This window comes from Megascapheus bottae, chromosome 3 (assembly GCF_031878675.1).
Source record: "Megascapheus bottae isolate mThoBot1 chromosome 3, mThoBot2.hap1, whole genome shotgun sequence".
In the NCBI taxonomy this organism is placed as follows: Eukaryota; Metazoa; Chordata; class Mammalia; order Rodentia; family Geomyidae; genus Megascapheus; species Megascapheus bottae.
The window spans coordinates 50,775,665-50,801,847 of record NC_143511.1 but is presented as its reverse complement, the minus strand read 5'-3'; the positions used below and the strand labels follow the sequence as shown (position 1 = coordinate 50,801,847).

Genomic DNA, 26,183 nt, shown 5'->3' with positions numbered 1-26,183 from the left:
TTTCAAATTTTTAAATTAACTGGATTCAGTTTTACAGACTTGAAACCATAGATATAAGTGTACACAAAACAAAGTTATATATTATAGACTTAAAACCACAGATATATGTATAGATAAAGCGAATATATATTCAAAGGTCTTTGTTGAAATATTGTTTCTGGTAGCATAATATCAAAAATAATAAAATATATTAAATGGTTCCTACCTAATTAATATATCCATACCACAATGTTATAGTTGACCTTGGTGCAGAAAATGTGAACAGTGTATTTTAAAAAGGAAGTAGTGCAATACTACATTACAAACACAGTATTTGTTTATTTTTCCATGGAGAAGCAGTCTAAGCATAATAAAAGTTATTAAAAAAGACTAAGAAAAGGAAATAAGATAATATTATTGCATATCTTTAATGTTTTTTTAAGAACAGCACATTTTAACATGTGAAAAAATCAATTGGTGTTATATTTCATTGAGTTAAAATGGTTGTTATTGGCAAAGAACCTTTATATAACACAAGCGCACAAAAGTGTAGGCGTGTGTGTATGTGTGTGTGTGTGTGTGATTATTTTAGAACCATGTGACTTTCTATGGAAATAGAAGGTCATAATTTCCCCCTTTGGTCTCTAGGTTTTGCAAAGCAACATCTCCATTAACAAGCATCAGCAATTATCAGTTCTATCACTCCTGTATATCCTTTGAAATAGGAAACCTCAACTGAGAAATTTAATCTTACTCGATTCAATATTTGTAGAGAGGTCAGAAAAAACTTTGCAAACAAGTCCATGATGTAGTTTTATGTTTCTAACATCAACCCTGCCATTTGCCTGTCGTGCATAATGTGTGACAAATGTTTTATCCAGTTCTGACATTTCTCAAATTTTTCAACAGTCTCTCCTCTGGAGGGACAAATGAAAGCTTGTTCAACTAGGACTTGAGGCAAAGACTAAAAGTAGCAAGCCTCCGGCAAGTCCTGCTCTTGAAATGTTAAAGGTGAGGTTAAAATGTATAACATATTGTTATCTAACATTAATGCTTCCACTGATATATTCTCAAGAATTTCCACTTTGATGGACCTGAATCAAAGTGTGCTTCATGATTTATATTCCTAAGTGTGTCCCTTCATAGCAAGCATGGACTGACAGTCTACAGTAATATTTATATAGACACCATCTACAGGCTGTGAATTAGTTGGACTTTTACTTCTGAGCTCTGGAGAGGTGCCAGACTGAAGAAAAATTGTGGGGGTTTTTTGCCATGATTCTGATTTTGACTCAGTTGGCCATTGTTTTAGATATATATCATTTAAATTATCTATGTCCTCAAAAGCTCACGCATTGTAGATGTGGTCTCCATCTAATAATGAGGCTATTGGCAGGTGTGGAAAATTTAGGAGGCAGGACCAAGGTGAAAGAAGGTCTCTAGGTTCGTGCTCTGGATTGAAAACTCTAAAATCAGGAGCCCAAAGGAAACCTTCCCCTTTTATAAGTTGATCATACCGGGAACTTTTTTCAAATCACACATTCAAAGCTAACATATCCTACTTGCTCACACAGGGCAGTTTCTAAATAAATAGGTATGTAAAACAGTTACAGTTACACACACCCTGAGTGAAAATTAAGTATAATGTATTTTTTAATTAAAAAAAGAAGTAAGCAAATAGATGCAACTTCACAACTTCTCAATCCCACAGACGTACTGCTTTTAGGTTATCAGCAGCTATGTTATATACAGCATGAGAAAGCACCTGGAAAGAAAGCTATACCTACGACTCGGTAACATGGGGCAAAGTTGTACTGCAGGACACAGCTAAGTTACCAAAACACAGTAGCAGCTCCCTAATGAAGAAAAGGACCTGGTAAGAACTGATGAGAACGGGAGAGACTTCAGCCTCTGGTATCTCCCCAGCCTTAAATAATTCAGACTTGTTATACCACCTTTTTGCTCCCAAAAGATAGCTGTTCAGGGCCAATCTCTCTACATAAAACACAGAGAGCATATGAGCTCTATGGGAGATGACAAATAACAGGCATGTATCTTCTGCTGTTTTTGTCTTTAAGCCCTACTTTCAAAAGGACAGGAAATAAAATTTATACCTGTTCTGTTTAGACCTCAGTTTCAACAAACTTCAGATAAACACTTTGTAAGGACTATGAGGAATGAAGTACTTATTTATAGAAGACTCAAAAGATTATTATTTCAGTACTCTTCTTAGCTATTATTGTTAATAAAATCAATAAGATGGAAAAGTTTGAAAATCCGGTCTGCACACTATTAACAGAGGGATGGGGCTGGGAAGCAATGTGGCAAACACCAGCTCATACACGATCCCTCTTGCTTTTCCATATGTTGGAAAATAATAGCTTTATGCCAGTCGGTGGCTTCATCAACTCTATGAATTGATCCACCAAAAATATGATTTTTATCTCACATAATTTTGTAAGGACTAAGGGGGGGAGATGAGACTTTCACCTATTTAATGGTCTGGGTTTATTTCTTTTTAGCTAAAGCAACTCTTGGAGACTACAAAGATGTGCTTTATTTCTGGACAGTAATTTTATGTGCTATTAGAGCTTGCCAATGCAATGCAACAGCGGTGAGCCAGCTCTACTTTATCACATTCATTGCATTATATAGCAAGAAAACAAAATTTCCTCTGCAGGCAAGCAGTTGTATCTATGTGCTTCCTTCACCAGACATTTAATTTTGGACCTGTTTTAAAACATAATCTAAATGTGATTTTACAATATAGTGGCCAACTATTCTATGTACACATATATAAAACAGTATACTACATAATAATGCATATATCCTTATATAGAACATATGCAAACACAGACGTTCTTCTCCAGGCTTCATTTATCTACTATATATAATATAATATAATATAATATAATATATGCATACACCCTACAACTAAATTATAAACTTGCATTTATATATTCTGTAGTTAAAATATATACACATATGCACATTTGTCTATAAATATGAATCTCTATACAAGAAAGAGAAAACATGAAAGAATGGAGACTAGTTTTGTAGTTAGATTTATCTAGAGTTTTATTTTATTATACAGTAATTAAAACACCTTGGGGGAATGACTCAATCTTTCTTGGTAGGTAGTACGCTTAAGATATTGAAGAAGATAAGGAAATATATTAAAATGCCTAATATATTGTATGTAGCACAGATCAGAATGGTATCTTCCTAGATACCAATCATTAAGAAAATCTACCACATCATTAAAATGCATGGGAAACATAACTAGAGAAAAAGCAGGGTCCTCATGGTTCTTACTGGAACCAGACATTGGTGGTTCTGCAATTCCCACAGTAGTACACAGTGCCCTCAAGTGGAATTTAAAAAAAAAAAGAAATGTTTCTTAGGGTCGGTACATTCTAAGCAAGGTATAAATGTTACAACTCTAAAGACTGAATAGAGATATTTGACCTTGCCTAAGGCCAAAAGGTACCTTCAATGGAAAATCTGGCTTTAGGAGCAAAGCTATTTTCCAAGAATAGGTAGTTTTACTTTAAACATCTAAAGTGGCAGTATTTTAAAAACAGAATTATAGATTTTATTGACTAAGCCTTAATAATGTCCACTGATGGGGAGGTGTTATTTCATTTTATGCATTCTACTTCTCTCCACTCAATAATCCTGTAAAATGTTACTATTCCCATCCCACTTGTCAGATAAAGAGACTGGGATATTACATTTTCAGTTATATTACCTCATACGAGAAAAAATAGCAAAATCAAGTGTCAAATATTAGATCCTTGTTTTATCTTTGATGTCTGTCATGCAATATATTTTACAAACAAGAAAATCAGAAAATTAGAGAAAAAAATCTCCCATAATGGGATTTGTTTTACTAACAAGAAAAAAATGACAAACGAAAATTTAAAAGAAACCTGCACAAAACTGTAAGCTACCACAACTCTATGTGAGCTTTCTTTTTAGAAGTTAAATGATGAGAGGTCCTGGAGTTTGGCCTAGTGGTAGAGTGCTTGCCTAGCATGCACGAAGACCCGGGTTCAATTCCTCGTCACCACATACATAGAAAAAAGCCAGAAATGGTGCTGAGGCTCAAGTGGTAGAGCTCTAGCCTTGCGAAAAGTCCAAGGGCATATGCACAGAAAAAGCAGGAAGTGGTGCTGTGACTCAAGTGGCAGAGCACTAGCTTTGAGTAAAAGTGTCCAAGGACAGTGCCTAGGCCCCGAGTTCAAGCCACAGGACTGGCAAAAAAATTCAGTAAGGTATTTAGACTAATACTGGTCTCACCTGTGAATTTATACATCCAATGAAGCTCAAATAAAGATTCCAACACAAACTTATGAAATATGACATGCTGGCACGAAAATAAATTTATGAAAGAACAAATAATAGCCCAAACTACTCTGACAAACAAAAATACAAAAAATTTCTAGTAGACATCAAGACTAATTATAGTTATAGAAACAAAGATGGTATGGTTTTAGGTCAGGTGGGCGCGGTGGCTCAGGCCTGTAATCCTAGCTATTCAGGAGGCTGCGATCTGAGGATCGCTGTTCAAAGCCAACTTGGGCACGAAAGTCCATGAGACTGTTATCTCCAATCAACCCAACAAACATGTCAGTCATCAGTAAAATTTTGACTAGGTGACTTAACTCTTCTGCATTTTCACTTTTTAATAAGTTAAATGGAGACAATGCTAAAATTGTATGCTTCCATTATTTTCTCAAAGGATTAATTAAAATAATTCAGTAAGGGGTACCAGGAGCATATCCTATTAGTGGAGTGCATAAAGCCCTAGGTTTGATTCAAAATTGCTGCACAAGTGAATGGTGGAGTTAAGACTTAAAAATTGATATTCTGAACACAGGTGTAAGTTGTTGCTCAGTTACTTTGAAAACAGGATATATGTCTACTATTGTCTTCCTTTCCATAAGTGTATTCTGAAGTTTTATGTTTCTAAAAGCAATTCACAAATTTATTCAGGTACATATTTTGTTCATTAACCCTTAGAGCATTTCAGTCTTTGTTGATGTTATGAATGTTACTTTTAATCCTATTACAATAGTCAGCTAGTACTCACATGAATTTACTGATAACTGCCATGTTTGTTGGGCTGATAGTCTTCTTGTTACATTCTTTCAAAAGCTTAATGCTTCCATTTTCTCTCAGCTTGTTTTTACCCTAATATTTTGAAATATTAGTGATTATTTTCCAATAAGTTTTCATATTTTTCTTATTTTCATGGTGTATTGTATTAGTGAACATTTCTAGTACAAAACTCAGAAGAATCACCAATAGTGATCATTCTCATCTTACTTGCAGCATTATGATTTCTCTAAAGAAATGCCACTGTGTAGCATATTTGCTGTACCAAATTAGATATTTCCATTTATAGTAGAAACTATTCATTGTCCAATCAATAGTCATTTCCTTACAATCTTATTTGAGGTGGCAATATACTCAATGAAGTTATATAATTCCTAGACTTCTTTGCAGATATACTAGCATGTGATACTTTACTGGCCACAGAGACATGAGCAGAATTCTACTGGAATTTGCTAATTTTTATTTCCTGAAATAAGTACCATTTAATCACATGCCACAGCCACCATTGCTTTCCAGAAAAGCCTGTAGGGTACATTTTGCCCAGTTCTGTCCAGTGACATCAGTTTGGTAGTTTTTAAACAACCATGCTTATTATTTTACAACATGTAGAAAAGCAGATGCTACAACCTAGAACTCTTTCCCCAGAGACATTGTAATTATTTACCTATCCAAAACTGGCATAATAACTTTTTTCCTTGATATGTTTCCCCTTTGTTGCCAAAAATACAAACATGATTACTAAAACCATTATAGATACGTAATAGCCAAAAAGGAATAAAAGAATCACAGTTGCTAAGATCCTAATATCCTGAACAAAGTATATCTTTACCTACTGTAACCTAAGATATCATATAAGGCATAGGAATATAAATTTGAGAATGAGATAGACCAAGTTACCAGTTCAACTTTGAGTTCTCCTACTTTTCTTTAACTTAGATATGTTGCTTGATTGCTTCATGTCTTGTCGTCTCCTCTGTAAGATAGGAAAAGTTATATTCATAGTCATATACATATGAAATAAGATATAGGCTTTCAGAAAGTCATAGTTTAGTAAACATTCATTAAAACTCATATTTCTTGCAGAGGATTCTATTCATACTTTCTGTTCATAGTTATCTAAAATCTTTATTATAAAAAAGCACTAAAATTAATCCAATTTCCCATACTTACAGATACTGCTTTTAATTTGTTAATGTGGAAATTTATATTGATAAGTTTAATTGGTACAAGGTATATGTCTCCTGGAATATAGTTAAAGTGCATTACTTTTAGATACAGAAGTAACTTTGATTTGTTAATTTCAATGATGTAGTTTCTACATAAAGAACTGTTTCTTTTTCAGCATTTATCTTTTTGTCATCAGACACTTGGTTTGGTAAGTACTCTCTTGTTTTATGTTCTAAAGGAGTTTACATAAACCAGACATTGTCTGGTCCTTGGATATTGGGTTGGTCTTGTTAGAAACTCTGTGGATCTGATAGCCTAATGGATGTTAAATGGCCTGAAAATGTTAAAATATATAATGCATCTTCTCAATGGCAGTTTCTCAAGTCCACCAAATTTATGTAATTTCTAGAAGTGTTCATGAGTCATTTGTTTTCAAAAAATAAACATTTATACTGTTCTCATAATGTCTTTCTTCTATGCTGAATTTCATGTTCTACTTATATAATTTATATATTCTTATTCAATTAAGCCTTCTCTCTCTTTTTAGTATGACTTTGTGAGGACACAGTGAAAACCCACTGTGAACAGAAAGATGGCTTATATAATCATTCATCTCGGAAAATTTTCTGACTGCAGACTACTATGAAAATGAACATCCAGAGTAAACAGGAGCACCATTCAACTCAGTGTTTAAAATAAAGAACTTAGAGATGTCGTTTATGTTTGGTTTTCTCTTAGAACTCTCAATCCATAACCAAATCTTTCTTGGCATTTAAAAAATTATCCTAATCTGACAGCCACCTACCATCTCCAGTTCTTTTGACACACTTTATCAACTCATCATCATCTTTTACGAGACTGAAGAAATAACATCCAAAATTATTCACTTCCTTCTTACTCTTCAGTAGATTTTCTCCACACACAACATGAATTATCCTTTTACAATGTATTCTAAGTATTTCCCTATGCCAGAAATCCCAATGACTTCATATGTTGTCCTTAATAAAGTTCAAGCATGATCTGAGTTAAGTCAATCTCAACGTCCTGGGTTTTTTGGTATTAACAATTAAATGCAAGATGTTTTCATTAGAAGTAACTAAGTTAAAGGTACAAGTAATTTCCCTGTTTTATCTCTTAAAATTTAATGAATGTCATTTCAACTTTATATAGCAATGAATTTTAGGAGAATAAAATTAACAATAGGATCAGTATTTAGAGACTTATGCTAAGCTTTTACTAGAATTAGGTCCCCAGATTTAATATATGTGATATTTTAACACACACATATACAATTATTATAAATACTATAAATAAGACATATATAGAAGCCAGGAGTATAGCCTAGTTTTACAGTGCTTGCCTAGCTAGCATGCAAAAAGCCCTGGGTTCAATTCCTCAGTACCATATACACAGCAAAAGCAAGAAGTGGTGCTATGGCTCAAATAATACAGTGCTATCCTTGAGAAAACTCAAGGAAAGTCCCCCGGCCCTGAATTTAAGCCCAAGACTGGCCAAAAAAAGACATATATAATTAATATTGTATGTAATTGACATATGTTATACATATAATAAATATTGTGTATTACATATAATTACATTTAATATATGTTCATTCTTTTATTATATATATGATATATCCACTCTGAACATATATGTATATATGTACATACGTATATACACTTCAACATAAGACTTAAAATTCAACAAACATAAATTTTACAATTATGAATGACTCTGTGTTTTTATGACTTAGCTAAGCTTTAGAGCCGTATTACCCAGAATTTCCTTTCCTCTCAGGATCAAAGTTACAGCTGATCAAACAAGAAATATCTATAATATTACAGAATGGAAACAGAAGTAACTCTGAGAACTCATTAAGGAAAACTACATTGATAGATATGCAGGTATCTAGAAACTCTTGACTTGTCTTCTCTTTATCCCATAACAAGCTATTCATCAAGTTGATCTTGATGACTGAGCACAGCTCCACTCTCAACAATGGGTGCTTCAAAGAGGACTGATAGAAATAAGAGTAAACTACTTCCTGTGAATGCTTCCATGAGTGCCCCCTTCCATCTACTACCTTGCTAAGGTCATCTGCAATGGCTTTAAAGATGAAAATATTGGAGTGGACTTGTGCTGCATTAACTACTCCTATATGTCTTATCTCTACTGGGACATTACAAAAGATGACATTCTTGATAATATATGGACAAACATCCTTGAATGCCTTTGTGGTATATAGTGGGTTATCCATAGACTTGCCCATTGCCTACAAGAAGTGGATTTCTGTATTTTTGTTGCAGTATATGTCTGACTTGAGTACTTCACTTCAAATCATTTACCAAATAATCCAATAAACTGGCATTTCTGAGTCAGATCAAGAAGCAATGAAGATTTTACAAAGGAATAGGCCATCATTCAACCTCTCTTTCTTTCCAGAACTCTTTTCTGTATAGCATCGTCATAATAAGAATTTTTAAAGGGGGAGAGAAAAAAAGAAGAAAAGATATAGAGCTTTAACTATCTATGGTAATTTTTTTAATTTAGTAATTAAAAATTTGGCAAACATTTCCAGATGAATGACATTGTGCTCTATTTGGGCTTTGAAAAAGACTTTTGGCTGAAAATTCTTCTACGTTATTTTTGTCAGCTGTGAGGCTTGAACTCAGAGCCTGGACAAGGTCACTAAGCCTCTTTGTGCTCAAAGTCACTTTAGGTTTTGGGGGGTTTAATTGGAGATAAGACTCTATTTGTGTACTTTTCTGCCCTTGGCTAGCTTCAAACTGAGATTCTCAGATCTGAGCCTCCTGAGTAGCTAGGATTACAGGAGCAAGCCACCTGTGCTAAGAAAATATTTCTACTTTTGTGAAAAGAGCGTCTTCCCTCTTACAAGGCCTTAATTCTTAGTATAAACCAGAGAATAATTATGTGTTTTTAAGTACGTCAAGCACACCAATATTTATGGAGCATTATTCATTTTAAGGGAGAAATTGATGTTTCTCATTATGTATTTGGAAGTCAAGCAAGTTACATTAAAAGGTGGTGCACATTCTTTTGTTTCTGCACCTGCCACATTGTGACTTTGTTCACCTCTCTCTCTCTCTCTCTCTCTCTCTCTCTCTCTCTCTCTCTCTCTCTCTCTCTCTCTCTCTCTCTCTCTCTCTCTCTCTCTCTCTCTCTCTCTCTCTCTCTCTCTTTCTCTCTCTCTCTCTCTCTCTCTCTTGTTCAGTTGTGGGACTTAAACTCTGGGCCTGTGCATTGTCCTGAGCTCTTCAGCACTCTACCACTTGAGCCACAGTGCCACTTCTAGTTTTCTGGCAATTAATTAAAGACAAGAATCTCATGGACTTTTTGTGGGCAGGCTGGCTTTGAGCCTGGATGATCAGATCTCAGCCTCCTGAGAAGCTAGGATTACAGGCGTGAACCACTGGCACCTGGGTGGGACTTCTCTGGGTGGGACATTGTCTACGTAAGAAAATTAGGAAGAACAATTATATTTTTGTTCACAGATGGTTACAGAAACTACACCAGAAATATGCACAGCAAACAGTTAAGGCATTGTCAATGTGACCTTGAAAGATAGTACATTTTTCCAGTGGGAAGAAGTTAAAGCTGGGAAGTTGATGGTTATTTTGTCTAGAAAAAGAGATGGATTAAATATCTATGTCAACAATGAGTCATGAGCAATGTTTGGCTGGATTGACAGTAGCATGGGGGAAATTATATGACTGGAAAATCAGTAACAAGGAAAGATGAACGGAAAATCCTCTCTGAGTGAGCACCAAATACAAACATGTTTGTTTCCAGATAAGTGCACTCTGAAGAGCAACTTATGAAAAGGAACTTCCCGATAATCCTATGAATAAGGTGCCCTAGCTTTTTTTAATCCCCATAATTGTACAGTTTGCTCATGGAGAAAATGATCATGGAGACGGAAAATAGAGATTATACATGAGTTCAGCAACATAGATTTCCATCCATCAAGTCCAATTTGGCTAGACCCAATTTGGCCAAAACGAAGACCAAGTTAGAACACTGGAAATGGCACTATTCCCTAAGGAAATCATCCAGCCACCTGGTGGCAGGTTGATTGTGTTGGATTGCTTCCATCTTTGAAGGAACAGCTCTTTGTTCTTATTGGATCAAAAAAAATAAAACCACTGCTGTGGTTTTCCCTTTACTACCCTTGATGTTTCTCTTTAAACCATCATCCATGGGCTTACCAGTTTCATAGTATTCTTTAGGGCATTACTCTGAAAGACAAGTCATTCTATAACAAATAAAACACAGTATTGGGTTCACACTTTGGTATCTTACCAGTGTCCTCATGTTCCCTCATTCTGAAACAGCTGGTCTTGTAGAATTACACAATGGCCATTGGAAGTCTCATTTATGGTAGCAGCTGGTAGGAGCACTTTATAAATTTAGAATGATACCTTCCTGGGTGTAAGATATGTTCTTAATTACTTATGAAAGTAGAGCTCTATACTCAAGACAGATTCACTTGGAAAGTCGAGTATAGCTATGAATGCCTTTGGTATTAATCCTAATGATTCACTTCAGTAATACATGTGTTCCTTTATGTATACGTGTTTTACTTTTTCAGTTGCTAAATCTTACTTTTCAAAAGAGAAGAAAGAAATGAAAAATAGCTCCATAAGGCACTAGAACATTTTACTGGAATCTGAAACTATCACAGGCTACATGAAGACCCCTCATCCAGCAAAAACAACAAAAATGAGACAGAGGGCAGCATTGCCCACACCGTAGGACAACTTCTAGGATATTCCACTAAAACCTAGCATTCCATATTTTGTAATGAACATTCAAGGTAAGTTACAAAAATATAATACAAACAGGACTATTCATGACACAGATGCTTCAGGAATGAAGATTTGGATCCCTTATAGTAGAAAGCAGCTACCGTGACCTGAGACATGTTTAGAACACGGAAAATATGAAATGGACAGAATGAAGGAAGTGACGCTGTTTTCCATATCCTCTTATAGTATTGTGACAAAAACATATGTATTTATTTATTTCTCAGTTGTATGGGTGCACAAATGAAGTTGCACCCTAGGGTAAACTGAACTTACCATAAATCAAGAATATAGTTAAGAATATTTAATATACCAAATATCATAGCCTGACAAAACTACAATGTGAAGCATCAGTTGCTTATCCCCATGGTTTTCCAGCTGATTAGGGGCTAAAATTTACTGCCCAGGATTCCACAAAGGATCACACCATCAATCACTAGTCTGGAAATCAATCAGACTCTGAACTTCAGCCTCGACTGGATATGTATCACTCTTACACTTATTGGGAAGCCAGTAAGTCATAAAATGGGGCCATTGTGATCAAGTACCATCATCATAATGCATTTTCTCTCTTCTCTACTAACAAAAGATTTTCTCTGGTGGTTAACTGTATCTCAGAGCCAAAGTTACAAGTTATCCAAGGGTGAATTTTGGGGGGTGGGGGGGGAAGAGAAATGAATAGTATTAAAATATAGACAGTATCACTTTCTGAGTACTCTTTTGGGGGAAAGGGTTAACAGGTGCTTTTTATGCAAATGATAGTTGGATTCATTTTAAGTGGATTTTTGAATTTGCACTTATCTGGAAGGAAATGTGATTCACACATAAAGTGTAAGACAGCGACATTGGCCAGGACTGCACTGCACAGGATGGTGTTCAGTCAGTTTGGCTAAAGCTCCGACAGTATTTCTAGAACCCACTGCCCTCTGTAGTTCTGAATAACAGGTAGCTCAAGAAGAAATGATAATGTGTGTTTTTTTTTTCAAGAAGAGGAGAGACAAGTCATTGAAATGATATCCAAGCTGTCCTCACTTTTCCTTACTGAACATCTCAGCTTTCCTCTTGTTGACCTCACCACCATTCACCAGCAGTCTCCTCTAGCCCACACAGGTTCTGGATGTGTAGTTTCTTGGTCCCCAGAGGTCATTACATCACTCCAGCAACTTATAAGTCATGCTGGACTATCCCCCAAGTTCCCAGGAATTCCCACTGATCACTGGGGCAATGCTTTCTGAAGATTACTTAGCCACTCTCTCATCTGCCAGTTCCTCCTTTGTGTTGTTTTTGTAACTCCATATTTTTACATATTCTTCAAGGATTCTGTTTGCCTGATTGAATTCTGACCAGTAAAGGTATCATGAATACACAGAACTGTAGTTCTGCTGTTCCTTTTCTTCCCCTTCAGAAAGCCCTTAAAAGAATCCAAAACACATACAATAATGTGTTATGAAAGTATGGTTCACTGATGAAATGCAAAACCAAACAGGAAGTCTGGAACTAAGCCTGAATGTTCTCCTGGTAATCACTGCCCCTTGAGTTCCACATCCAGTTAAGGAGATTAAATGTAATTACAGTACTCTTTGTTGAGACAACCACGGGGGGGGGAGGGAATGGGGGAGGCAAAGATAATATCTTAATTCGAAGCAGTAGCAGTGAGAGTTATTTAGCTAGCACTCAGTATATAAGCATTATTGTACTCTGCAATTTAGTAACCTACCTTTTATCTCTATGATTCTTGAAGGTTAGATATTATTATCCTTGTTTTACTAAGAAAAAACAAATACCTAAAGAATGTATACAGTATTTCCAAGTTACACTGCTGGTGAATCCATCCTAGGTTTCTTTAATTCCAAACTAAGTGTTCCTTCTAGGAACATTTGGGGTGTGCTTCATGGAAATTATATCAAAACTCATCTTCAGTGCCCTTTTATGCTTTGTTAGAAACTTCCTCTTACCACCTGTAGAGCTCCTGTTAATCTCTACCAGACTGAATCTGTTGTAAATCATGTTCTATACTACATTTCTTCCTTCTTTACCTTCTCCAGGCTACCATATTGGAAAAGCTTTGATGAACAAAACTGTATTGCATTATTGACAAATGGTAGATGAGTACTTCCAGGTGGATGGTCCTAGAAAGGAAATTATTCATTTATCAGATATTTACTTTTTTCTGTTTGGCTCATAAATGATTCTAGCTCAATACTAAAGAAACAATAAAAATCGTCAGTCAGGTCTCTGATAGATTCTATGGGGTATTTTCTGTGAGAACAGGATGCATTATTACTCAAGTTAGCTATTTCACTGTTGGACAGCTGCTAGATGAGAAATATTCTCTCCTTATTGAGATTTTGACATGTATATTCTCGCTATGGTGTATGAAATCAGTCCAGTTCAATTGGTCATATGATAAGTCTTAGAATCTTTGCATCTCTTCCATTCTGCCCATAATTGGTAGTTGAGGAGTCTAGACCTACAGCAGCAGCCACTGGCATTAATTGCAAGGAACTCAGCCTTGCCAATAGTTCTCATCTTGGCTGATTAACTGGTTTTCGTACATATGGTAATACGAACTTGGAGTAATCTATGAGTACATCTTCTGTCTTAGTTCTCTCCAGTTTTTGCAACCGGCTTAGTGCTTGAGACAAAGCACAGGGTTTTAAAACAGCCATCAACCAAATTCCTAATCTAATACTTATCTTCATTTAATTCAATCAGTGAAAAAGTATTAGGTCACCTATTATGTGTCAGACACTATGTTACACTGTAAAGGAACAAATCCTTATACCAAATAGTCTAGAACTTCCAAAGTTAAAAATCTCCACTTCTTGATGACTCATACTATTAACTATGAGGCCGCTGAGCCTCCACTGGTACATTCTTTCTAACAGGTGGAGTAATAGCCCTTTCTATGAGATCAAGTCCTAAATGTACCATCAAGGCTATGTAGTGTTCTGAGCATCATGAAGATTCATTTAAAATTTAAGATTGTAAAAAGTACTCTTAGATTTTGAACACTGCCCCAAATAACTTCCTCAGTTCAAAAGTCAATCAATTTCTCTCATAGATACTTGCATACCATCAGGTAAACAAAAGGCCAAATCCAGTAAGTGGAAAAACTGTGCTTTTAATCCAGTTTCTATCATGGAACTTTTTCGTAGAGCATAGTATTTTACATTTTATGTCCTCTATAGGATACAAGGCATTTCAAAAAGTATAATTCTGTAAAGTGATCAATGCAATAGAATTGCCAATGATTGTAATCAAAATAGCATTTAGGAGAAGAAAACTTGAAATTTTGTGTGAAATAGTTTTCTCTGGGCCATCAGTCTCAGAAAAATTATCATCAAAATTATTTCTGCGCTTGGTTAATTAAATATCAACTGTTATCCAAGTACTGTAGTATAATGTGGGCTCAGAATCTACATACTTTTTTTCTTGGTCAGTCATGGGGCTTGAACTTTGGGCCTGAGCACTGTTCCTAAGCTCTTTAGCTCAAGTCCAGGGCTCTGCCACAGCACGACTCTCTATATTCTTGCTTTTTTTTTCTAGAGGTGGAACCCAGGGCCTTGCCTTTGTCCCTGAGCCTCTCTGTACTTAAGACCAGCTCTCTAATACTTGAACCACAGTACCACTTCCAGCTTTTTCTGTGTATGTAGTGCCAAGGAATCAAACCCAGAGCCTCGTGCATGCTAGATAAGCACTCTACCACTAGACTACACTCCCAGCCCCTTCCTGGTGGTTTTTAACAATGAACTAATACTGAGTACATCAAAATTTTTACAGGAGCTTTGGTATCACACAGCATTAAAATCAATGCAGAATTATTAAACACACTTGTATCCTGAATTAGCATCAGATAATCTGTAGTAGCTTGATATTTTCTAGTAAAGTATGCTATAGAAGTATATTCCCATTGGCTTCATAGAAAAGACACACAGACACATATTATTCAAGATAGCTTTAGTGGATTATACTTTACAAATTGCTTAAAATAGCTGAAATTCATACACAGCTAGTTATCATTTAATCCTAACAAGAACAATGAAGTCCCTGTCTTTTAGAAAAAATAGTAACATATTAAGAAAACTATACAAATCTGTATTGTAAGCAGCTTCTTTAGGACCTTTTTACTGAGTGAAATAAAAAACAAATAGTTTGCAAATGCACCAGATAAAGGAAAAAAGTATTTCTAAAAATGCAACAATAGGGGCTGGGAGTTTGGCCTAGTGGTAGAGTGCTTGCTTAGCATGGATGAAGACCTGGATTCAAGTCCTCAGTACCACATATACGTAGAAAAAGCCAGAAATGGTGCTGTGGCTCAAGTGTAAGAGATCTAGCCTTGAGAAAGCCCAAGGACAGTGCTTAGGCCCTGAGTTTCAAGGACCAGGACTGGCAAAAAAATTTTCAAAAATAGCTCTAAGTTTTAATAGCAACTCTTTATCAATACATTTTCTGGGCATGTAGCTTGTGTTACTGAATAAAAGTATTTTTACCTTTGTGAATGGATGCCCTTGTTCTACCTCCCAACAAATGGAAAGATATATTCCCCGCATACAAACATAAGCATAAATAATAAAATAATTATCCACAATAAAAACAGAAACAATATAAAAGCTTTATTTTAGCATAAATTGTTATTTCCAAATTCATTAACTTACAGTACTTAAGAAACCGTGAGTTTCTCACTACATAAATTGCAATTAGTGATAGTGGCCAGAAGATGGCAAACTTTCACTTAATTTATTTAATAGGCTTTAATGTAAATCAAAAATTAACTAAGATTTTATTTGCACTTTTTAAAAATTATAAGTGATAACAAGAGAAAAAACAGACATTCTGAAAAGCAATAGAGTCACATTGAATTTTTCTTACAAGTGACTTATCTGCAAATATAAAGCCTATTAAATCTTTTTGACTTTTTGCTGTTCTGGGAATAGAGAACAACAACAAAAAAACAAGAGTCTTAGAATTAAATCACTTTTCAGAAGTCTGCCTCAGTTTGTTTTATATTATCCCACATTGTTCATTGTAACTATAAACATTTTACAAAGAAACACACATTTTCAATATAATAAAAACAAGTCTGATTTAAAAACAGAAACTAGACAATAACTGAAACAGCTGTATTCAAGGCACAGATAATGTTCAATTGCTTTCATTTAATAAATGCTAAATAAGAGTCTTCCAACCTAAAGTCTATAACATTACTGTCCAAAATATAGCATTTTTTAAGGCCTAGTGGGTTTGTATGGCAATAATCCTAGAAATATTTAAAACAAGAGGATAAGCAGATCCATTACAAACTGTTCTGATTGGATCTGAAATACAGCCTGCCACCAGTAATTGTGTTTTTACTGGGAAGGTAGGAAGTATCTCTGATCATTCCTGAGAATGCATAATCGAAAGCTGGCCGAAAAGGCATGGCTGGAACCAACCCAGGCGTTAGATAGGGAGACATAAAACCGGATAGCCCTCGGCCCGGAGAAGAATATGCCAGTCGCAATGGACTAAAAGCTAGTCTAGGACTGAAACTGTAGAGACCTGAATCAGCTGGGTAAGAAGCAGATGTAGACTGAAGAGGAGAGAAAGCTGATCTGTTACCTACAGTTCCAAACCCAATTCCAGCTAGACTAAAATTCGAAGCTCTTTGAAAAGCTGTATTTTCCAAATCTCCAGAGCATGGTAGATCCCTGGTCTCTGGCTTGTGTTCTTTCCCATTCAAGACATGTTCAATGGCTTGGACCACATCTCCTTTGCAGAACTGTAGGATGCCTTCTAGTCGGCTGCGTTTGTAACTCGGAAAGATCTTGGTGAGAATACCAAGAGGGTCTCTTGAGGTTGAGGGCCCTGTGGAGAGGCCTGCTCTGGTAACAAAGCAGTCTCTGGCCCACTCACTTTCAGTTCCTGACTCCAAGTCAGAGGATGATAAGGACCTAGGGCTGTCTTCTCCTCCGGATTGGTCCCCAGGACACTGAGACAGAATGCTACCGTGTATGTTTGAGTGCTCTGAAGCAGGTGGCCTGATACTTTGTTTTCCAATGATGCCTTTGCACTGAGGAGGTGATCTCAGAGAAAGTGGATGTGTCTTAGGGACTGTATCTTCTTGTCCACTCTGGCAGGAGTCATATTTGCACTCTTCTTGTTCTGCAGGGGAAAAAAAAGAAATCAAAAATAGCAATGTTATTGCCAGAACATGGTACTACCAAGCTCAAATATAATCCATTCACTCAAATTATATATTTATATGCTAAATATTTATGTGCGCTAAAACATTTTATTAAATAACTCAAATATAAAGATCACTCCAAATTTGCCTATGATGGAAGAGTGGGAAAAGGCGGTTTCTTGTGCCATTTCAGGATAATAAAGACAAGAAACATAGTAAATAGAAGTGTATTTAGGAAATCCTAAGGGGAGAGCATGTTGTTACCCACAAGTATTGATTTATCAATGTAACCATAACATCATGAATCATGCACTTACCTCACTTAGTTTAGGGCTTTCCTAAATGTTCATCACGTTTTGTTACATAAAGAAAAGTTATCTTTTCATCATAATACATCAAATGTGCTAAGTAAATGAGATCGGTTTAGATCATAAATCAAAATTTAAAAAGAATAATCTTGGCTATATTAGTTAAGTATTCTAATTGGAAACTAATGTTAATTTTCACTCATCCATTTTTGTGCTCACAATTCAGGTTAAGTCAGTGAAATGATGTAGAAAAAACTTTTCATTTTGATTTAAATTTCAAGTCACCAGTGACTCCTTCTGTACCAAATTTATATCATAATAGGCTTGCACATTCCCTTCATGTGGGAAATGATAAAAACTAGCAGTTTTTCATAATCCTTTGTAAAGTATGTTTTCCTTCCCATGTCCTACAAATATAAAGAAAAGAGTTTTACAATGAAAGGAATAATATTGATCAAGGTGTGTCGTACTAATAAACTACCATGTTGAATAGTAACCCCTTTGCACAACTACCTTAAAGATAGTAAAAAAAAATTTCATTTAAAATAACTTTAAATTAAATTGTTTCTAAAAAGAAAACTGTGAACTTCACTGTTAAGATTTCTATGGATACTCCATGCTGTGTAGCAAAAAACAATGAATTAATTTGCTTCAAATCAAACTCCTCCCCCAATGTTATAGGAAATTTTCTAAAAGTATTTTCATGTGTAAAAAACAAATGTGACTTTTCTATTTTAGTGTGTTAAGCCTATAAATAAATAAAGAATGTTTCCACTTTCTTGCCAAGCTAATACCAGAAAAACAATAATAAAGTAAACACTAGCTAAATGACTTTTGTTTGGGTTTGTATTTCCTTTTACTCTACAAATACGTTTTATCCTTGGAAAAGGAAATCATCCAGAAGGGTAGTCAGAGTACTTTTGTATGACTTTCTTTGTCTACAAAGGTCATGAATATAAGAAAATAAATACTGACTAAAATAATGATCCACAACCATGAGATTTACAGCACTCTTGTATTTTTCTCCAGTGTTCTTAAGGAGTGGCCCTTAATTCCAAACAAATGTCTAGTTTATCTCTAAAGATTAAATAAGTGTATGCAGCTTAGTCCTTTGAGGGGCAAAACTGTCGTTGTTCCAGAGATATGATGAAAGAATGTAGCCACTGCAAGATTATAAAGACTCTGCTGTTTTGGACTTTGAATGATACAATAACTTTTCAAATGAAGTCAACCAACTGGAAAACAGTTGGCATAGGAATCCCTTCCATTTTACTTCCAAATGCCAAAACGTCCTCTCCACAGTGATTATAAAAGCAATAATGCCTTTTTCATTCATAGCACAAATATATAGAAAGTAATGCTGATTGCACAAACGATGCTAAAATTAAGGTGCCTTTAAAATACCATGGTAACATTCATTTCATCTTTATCTTTCTAACTTCAATTTCCTGCTTTAACTCTTCCAAAAATCTTTTTATTGTAGTTATAGATACAATTTTTAATGTATTAGTAAAGTTATTTTGTATAGAAAAATCTGAATCATTGTTGTCCTTAGTCTAGTGAATGAATAAATTAGTAGACTATTTTACCGTAGTTCATGAATACTGTGTCAGAAGAGATACTCAATTTAGAGCTAAGGTGACCTGCCCCTGGTAGTGTCAATTGAGGCCAAAATGAAGGAACATAATCCCTATAAAACACAACTGTGTGGTACCAAAATCCACAGAAACCAGTGACATCACCCTGCTTTAGCCATCAGTTTAGTTTGGGGAATGCTAACATTTCACTTCTCCTTCCACTGTTGTTTCCCTTTTTAGTGATCTTTCTCATTAGCCTCTCCTTGAGATGTATTTATCATCCATTTACCTACTGAAATACAGGCCGTGAGTGAAATGTTCAATCAAGCTTACATGAAATAAGATGCCATATTTCAATAGAGACATTCATTTTCCAAAGTCCATCTCACCATTCACTGAGATCTGAAACTTTCACAATTTAAGAAATGTACCCAACTAACAAATTATCAAATCCTTTTTATATGCATTTGTAGGAAACCCGGTTGGAATATTTACTGAAAAGATTGAAATGACATGTTTAGTGTCTGTAGGCCTTAGGCAGGGCTGTGAAACTTTCATGAAGTTCAGTCTTGAAGTTCACTTTAGCAAGAACTGTTTATTTATCCATAACTTAGCAAAATGCAGAGGGTATTTATAAGCCAATGAATTTGCAGTCAATAAATAGGAGGAAAAGGATAAATAAAACTTCTTGGATATACCATCTTCTATGTCAAGCTTTGAAATTCTTTCCAGGGGCTTCACAAATCTTCCACACCTCAATATTTTCTGTAAAATTAATTAAAACTTCAAATGACAGAGCTATCTACACTGTTGGAGGCTAAGAGATGTGAGGAGTCATTAAAGTAATTAATTAAATAAATAAATAAATAAAAGAGTCTCTTTCCCATTACTAGGAAGGCGCCAGAAGTCTGGCCACAGAACTGCATTTCTCCACCGACCAATAATTTCCCACACGGAATCAAAAAAGTCAATCTCATAACTGGAAAAAGAACCCAGTGCTCTCAAAACCCAGAGCCTCTCAGGAAGCCTGAGCAGGAAACGTCGTCCTCTTTCAAAGCCAACTCCACCCCAGTCAAAGCAAGGTGGGTGCTGAGACCCAGGGCTCGGCTCTCCTTTGGCCTCAGCTTCCTTTTCCTTACCTTTCCCCATCCCTCACCTGAGGAAACTAGCCGAAAGCCTGCATGTAGAGAAGGTAGTGAGCCTCTTCCCATTCACCATTAGCCACATCCCAGAGCCTCTTCCCAGCAGGGCAGGGCTTCTTTACACCTCTCCCACCCCACCCATGCCCGGGAGGTCCCGCTTTGCGTTTTTCTAAACTTTTTCCTCCATTGAAACGTATTTTTTGGTTGGTGTTTTGTTTTGTGGCGCCAACGCACATGAATAGCCCCCCTCACTCACCCCGCTTGGGCTCCGCACCGTCTCGCTGGAAAACCTGGAAAGTGGGCACCGCGCGGTTCTGAGCCGGTCTCCAGGCCCGCAGCCCCAGGGCAGCCGCGGCCTGGGGATCCTCGCATCTGCCGCTGCCTCCTGGTGCGAGACCCCGAACCCCGGAGGGTGCCGAGTACAGGAGCCTCTGCAGCCCCCGACCTTCGCTCTCCTCCTGCGCCTGCTGCCGGCGCAGGGCCACCTGGGCGGCCATGACGCGCTGGCGCTCGGCGATCAGGGCGCACTTGGCACACGCACAGTCCCGCCAGCGGCAGAAGCGCTTGTGGCCCTTGAGCGCCGACACCACGCCGTGGTTGCGGCAGCGGGCGCACTTGGGCGTCCTGGGGTACCCACAGCCCACCGCGCCCAGGCCCTTCTCCAGCCCCGCAGCAGCTGCGCAGCCTCCGCTCCCCCCCGGGCCAGCGGTGGCACCCAGGAAAAGAGTAGGGGTTCGCAAGAAAGCCGAAGGAACCGGGATTCCCGAGGGTATGGGCACTGCGGGTGATGCGGACAACGGCGCCGCCACCAGCCCCGGGGTCGTCCGATGCGAACGGCTGCCGGCGGCGCTGGGGTCTCGGCCGCTGCCCTGCGGCGGCTCCATGGCACCAGGAGTTTCTGATGAGAGAAGTGACGGTTCCACTGCTGATCCTGCTGGGGGGGGGGGGCGGGGGGAGAGAGGCGGGAGGACCAGCTTAAACTCTAGACGAGCAGGTCCCAGAGCTGGAGAGGCGCGGCCCGTCCAGGGAGCCTCCTGGAATCCGCCTCGCAGGGGTAGCGCGGCTAGCCAACGCCTCGAAGAGAAGCGGCCCCGCCCACCCGCTCTGCCCGCCCAGAACGGATAGTGGGGGCCCTGCTGGGCGGAGGGACAGTGGGAGCCCCTGGGAACTGTCCTGTGAGGAGGCAAGTCACCTACACACACACACACACACACACACACACACACACACACACACACACACACACACACACACACACACTTTCCAAGTCATCTTTTTTTTTCCAGTCCTGGGCTTGAGCTCAGGGCCTGAGCATTGTCCTTGGATTTTTCTCAAGGCTAGAGCTCTACCACTTGAGCCTCAGCACCACTTCTGGATTTTTTCTATGTATGTGCATGCTAGGCCAGCAGTCTACCACTAGGCCACACTCCCAGCCCCTCAACGTGTACTTTTATGAAGTAATCTTTGCATCCTCCTCGACTGACTTCTAAGTCTAACTTTTGAAGTTCATGCTCCCACTCCACGCCTCCCCTCAGCGAGGAGGGAGATCTGGACTTTGAGTTCTCTTGGGTGGAGAAGGGTATGCAGATCCAGTCCCCCAGGACGGAGAGAGCCCACCAAGGCAGGCACAGCAAGGCTGTCCTCCCCGCGGGAAAGGGCTGCATGTTCCAGTGGTTTTAGGACTGCTGATTCCCACTGAGGGGATTTCCTCGCCCTGTGTTCTGTTTAGGAACCAGGGGTTCTGTTTGGAAATGTCACCTCTTCAAAGGCATCTTGAAGTTCTTCCCTGGATCTGTGTCTGTAGGGCGGAGCTTGTGGTCGCTGCCTCAAAGTATTAGGTTTGTTCTGACCATTCCTTCAATATGCCGTCAGAAAATACGTTCAATGCCCTCTATTGTCCGAGCATATTAGGTTGCTTTTAAACCAAAAGAGTATTTGAGGCAGAAAACTCAGTAGTTTGTTCTAAATGAATGGGAGAGTACCTGTTTAAGGTTAGTATCCCACTACCTTAATGGGCAATACATAGCCTAAACCTAAAACGGCAAGAAAAATGATCAAGATTTTGTTGTTGTTGTTTTGGGGGGGATCTCATTCCATGAGATCCATAACCAGGGTAGACATTGCTAATCAATCTGGGAATTCTGCCCTCCTACTCCAAACATTCCCTATCATCCTGCCATACGAGGGACTGTCTTATGGACCTCTGTAAACTGTAGGCATTCAGCCCAAGTGTTCTGATTCTTTTTGAAGTGACTTACATTCTGAACTTGCAATTATATAAAACAAAGTTTTAGACCTAGCACCCTAACTCATAACTTCTCTGAAGTGCGTATAATATCTATTCCTTTTCACACCTACCTCAATTACAGCTTTATCTGCAGAACTCACATCTATTACATGAGAAATAAGTTGTTAATGCTATGTGTGTTGTGCAAGTAAGTACACATCAACCAGGGAAAAAGGAATATCCTTTATGAGCCTTTCTGAATACATAAAGGAAAAACTCAGCTTGATAAAAGTATGTCTTTAATTTCTTTTCTGACTTGTTAGCTATGCTTCTTAAAGCACACAGAAAAATAAACTCTACAAGTAAACTGTTTACCTAAAATTTAGCCTTGTTTCCTGATTTTATTTTATTAGTATTATTGCCTTAAAATTATTATGCCAAGAGAAGTTGGTCTTTATCCAAGAAAGTGAAAGTGTCTAAAATAAATGAGTTTTGCACTCATAAAATAATATTATGAATTGAAACACATTTATAAGCTATAAAAAGATAAATAATTTTAATTGTGCTACAACTGAAGAAAAATAAAAAACGAAGACTAAGTGAAGATAAAGATATTTATGGTGAAGGAGACATATACATATACATTTATATCTGATTGGAAACTTTTGACAGAATGACAATAGAACAACTTCCTTAATGGACAGCAAACAACATGTTAATTATTAATTTTAAAGAAAAGGGTTTTTTTTCCCCGTAAGATTGGGATCAATACATCAAATCCACGTTGTACTGCTGATGCAACAGGCAAGAAAAAGGCATGCAGATTGTAATAATCTATGTATAATTATCTTTCTTCATAGGTGACATAACCATATATGTTTAAAATACTGTGGAATCTGCCAAAGAAACTGCTGAAACAAAATGGTTTGTCAAGTTTGTAAGATTGAATATGTGAATTTGTGGAATATCCAATAAATTGTAATAAAGTCCAATTATGAATTGAATTGGGTGTGAATCCACTGGCAGTAGAATTCCAAGTATGAAATACTTAGAGCTACACTTAACTAAATTGTGGAAAACTTCAAACTTCACTAACAGAAATTAAACTAACAAAAGGAAATGATGTATCATGTTCACTGGTAAGCCAAGTCAACCTTGAGATGGAAATTCTGCCTAAATTGGTCTAAATTTTCAAAACCAAAATTACAGCAGAACTTTTGGGGCCAAAATTGTGTCAACTCTCCTAAAAATTCATGTAGACATGCAAACATTCAGCCATATAGTGGCCAAAAATAAATTCATTAAAAAGTGACATGACAAAAAATATTTTATTTCAAGAATTATTACAAAGATCTGGTAACAAAACAGTATAATAATCATGAAAAGGATGTACCAACCACTGTGACAGAACTGAGAATTTAGGAAAAAAAAAAACCACACCTACAAAAAAGAAAGAAACACATAATATTAACTAATTTTAGGTAAACGTGGAGAGTTTCCAGTAGATATAGGATATTTCCCCCCATCAAAAATTTTATTAAGCTGGGTCATGTGGTTCACACCTGTAATCCTAGCTACTAAGGAGGCTAAGATCTGAAAATCGAAGTTCAAAGCCAGCCTAGACACGAAGTCTGTGAGACTCTTACCTGCAATTAACCACCAGAAAACCGGAAGTCACGCTGTGGCTGAAGTAATAGCACACTAGCCTTGAGCTGGAGAGCTCAAGGACAGCACCAGGCCCGGAATTAAAGCCCCACTGACTGCCAAAAATAAAAAAATTAGACGGCTGGGAGTTTGGCCTAGTGATAGAGTGCTTGCCTAGCATGCATGAAGACTGGGGTTTAATTCCTCAGTATCATATACATAAAACAAAGCTGGAAATGGTGCTGTGGCTCAAGTGATAGAGCTCTAGCCTTGAGAAAGCACAAGGACACTGCTCAGGCCCTGAGTTCAAGCCCTGGTCTGGCCAAAAAAAAAAAATTAGAGCAATTGGACATCTCTATGCATCACCAAAATAATGGTTCAAAATAAATCACAGCCTTAAATGTCTCCAAATGGCATAAAATATCATAAAGCAGTAGAACACTTTTGTGGCTTCAGGTTAAGCAAATGTTTCTTTCACACACCATCACAGTATATCTCCTAAAAAGAACATATCATCAAATTAAATATTTCCCCTTTACAAAAATAAAGGATATAAAATGAGATTGAGAACACAGTTACAACACATATATCTAAATTATTAGATTTATTAGAACTTCTATCCAGAATACATAAAGAACTCTCAAAGCACAACAGAAAACCCAAAACAATCTGGATTTTGAATGGGGGAATGATTGAAATCAACATCTCAGCAGGGACACTATATGAATAAAAAATAAAAGAGAATTGCTGAACAATATCGGCCACAAGGTAAATACAAATTAAACCTACCAAGAAATATCCCTATGTACTAATTGCAGTTGCTAAATAACCACAAAAATATTAACCAAATATTGTCACGAATGTAGGGCAACTGGGACTCTCAAATACTATTGGCAATAAATAATGTGGTCTTGTCTGGTGTGGTGGCTCAGGCCTGTAATCCTAGCTACTCAGGAGGCTGAGCCTGAGGATCAAGGTTCAAGGCCAGTCTAGGTAAAAAAAGACCTGAGACTCTTATTTCTAATTAACTTCTAGAAAATGGAAAGTGGGACTTGGCTCAAGGGTAGGGCAGTAGCCTTGAGCTGAAGAGCTCAGGGACAGCACCCAGGCTCTGGGGGACAGTCCACAGGCTGAGTTCAAGCCCCATGACCAACAAAAATAGTAATAATAGTAGTAACAATAATAGTAATAGTAATAATAATAATAATAATGTGTTCTCATCACCTTCAATGGGATATTCAATGTACACATTGTGTGCAAATTGACCTAGGCAGTGAGGATGGGGGGGGGTGGCGGGCAGTAGAGGAGAATGAGGGAAGGAGCTATTTGATCAAGATGTATTGTACTCATAACCTGACTCATTGTACAACTACCTAATAACAAGAAAAATTACTCCCATATGATCTAGCCATGCTACCCCTAAGTATTTGCTGCAGTAGACATAAAGCAAATGTCCATAATACAGTATAATTGTTTATAGCTGTAAAGAAGAAAAATCATAATGTCAGTCAACAGATGATTGCATAAACAAATTTCAATACATCCATAGAATAGAAGTGTCCTTTGTACTAAAAAAAGCATTACAGGTTCATGTTGCAGCATAATGAGCTTAAAATTAGGTATTCTGAGGAAGAGGAGTAATGCAATGGAATGCACAGTATGTGGTTTAAATGTATACAAAATCTAGAAATCTAACTGAGAAAGCTGATCCTTAGGAGTTCCCTGGGACACATTGGAGATGGACAGGATGGTTGACAGAAGATCAGACAAAAATGTTCAACGGTAGTAATGGTTGTACTTGTATATACATATACCAAGACTTAGTTGAATTATTCAATCAAGTATAAGCATTTATCTTGTCAAGTATGCTCTGACAAAGCTACTATAAGGAAATTAATTTATCTTTGGAAAATGATAAAAGGGTATCATGAGGGAAAACTGAACAAAGGTAAACTGAATCTTAGCCCTCAGTGTTTGAGCAATGACTTTCTATACTGATTATTCTTACATAGACTAAGCAATGTGAATC

The 26,183-nt window shown here is 37.2% G+C and overlaps 1 protein-coding gene across 1 annotated transcript; it reads right to left on the bottom strand.

Moving 5' to 3' along the window:
• Positions 1-15,063: 15,063 nt before the first annotated feature.
• On the bottom strand, positions 15,064-21,167 carry Dmrta1 (DMRT like family A1). Its single transcript, XM_090329368.1, has 2 exons — positions 20,540-21,167; positions 15,064-17,234 (listed from the first exon to the last, which is right to left on the bottom strand). Exons 1-2 carry the CDS (start codon positions 21,165-21,167, stop codon positions 16,387-16,389), a joined length of 1,476 nt encoding a protein of 491 aa, XP_090185494.1. The 3' UTR covers positions 15,064-16,386.
• Between the last annotated feature and the right edge of the window lie 5,016 nt (positions 21,168-26,183).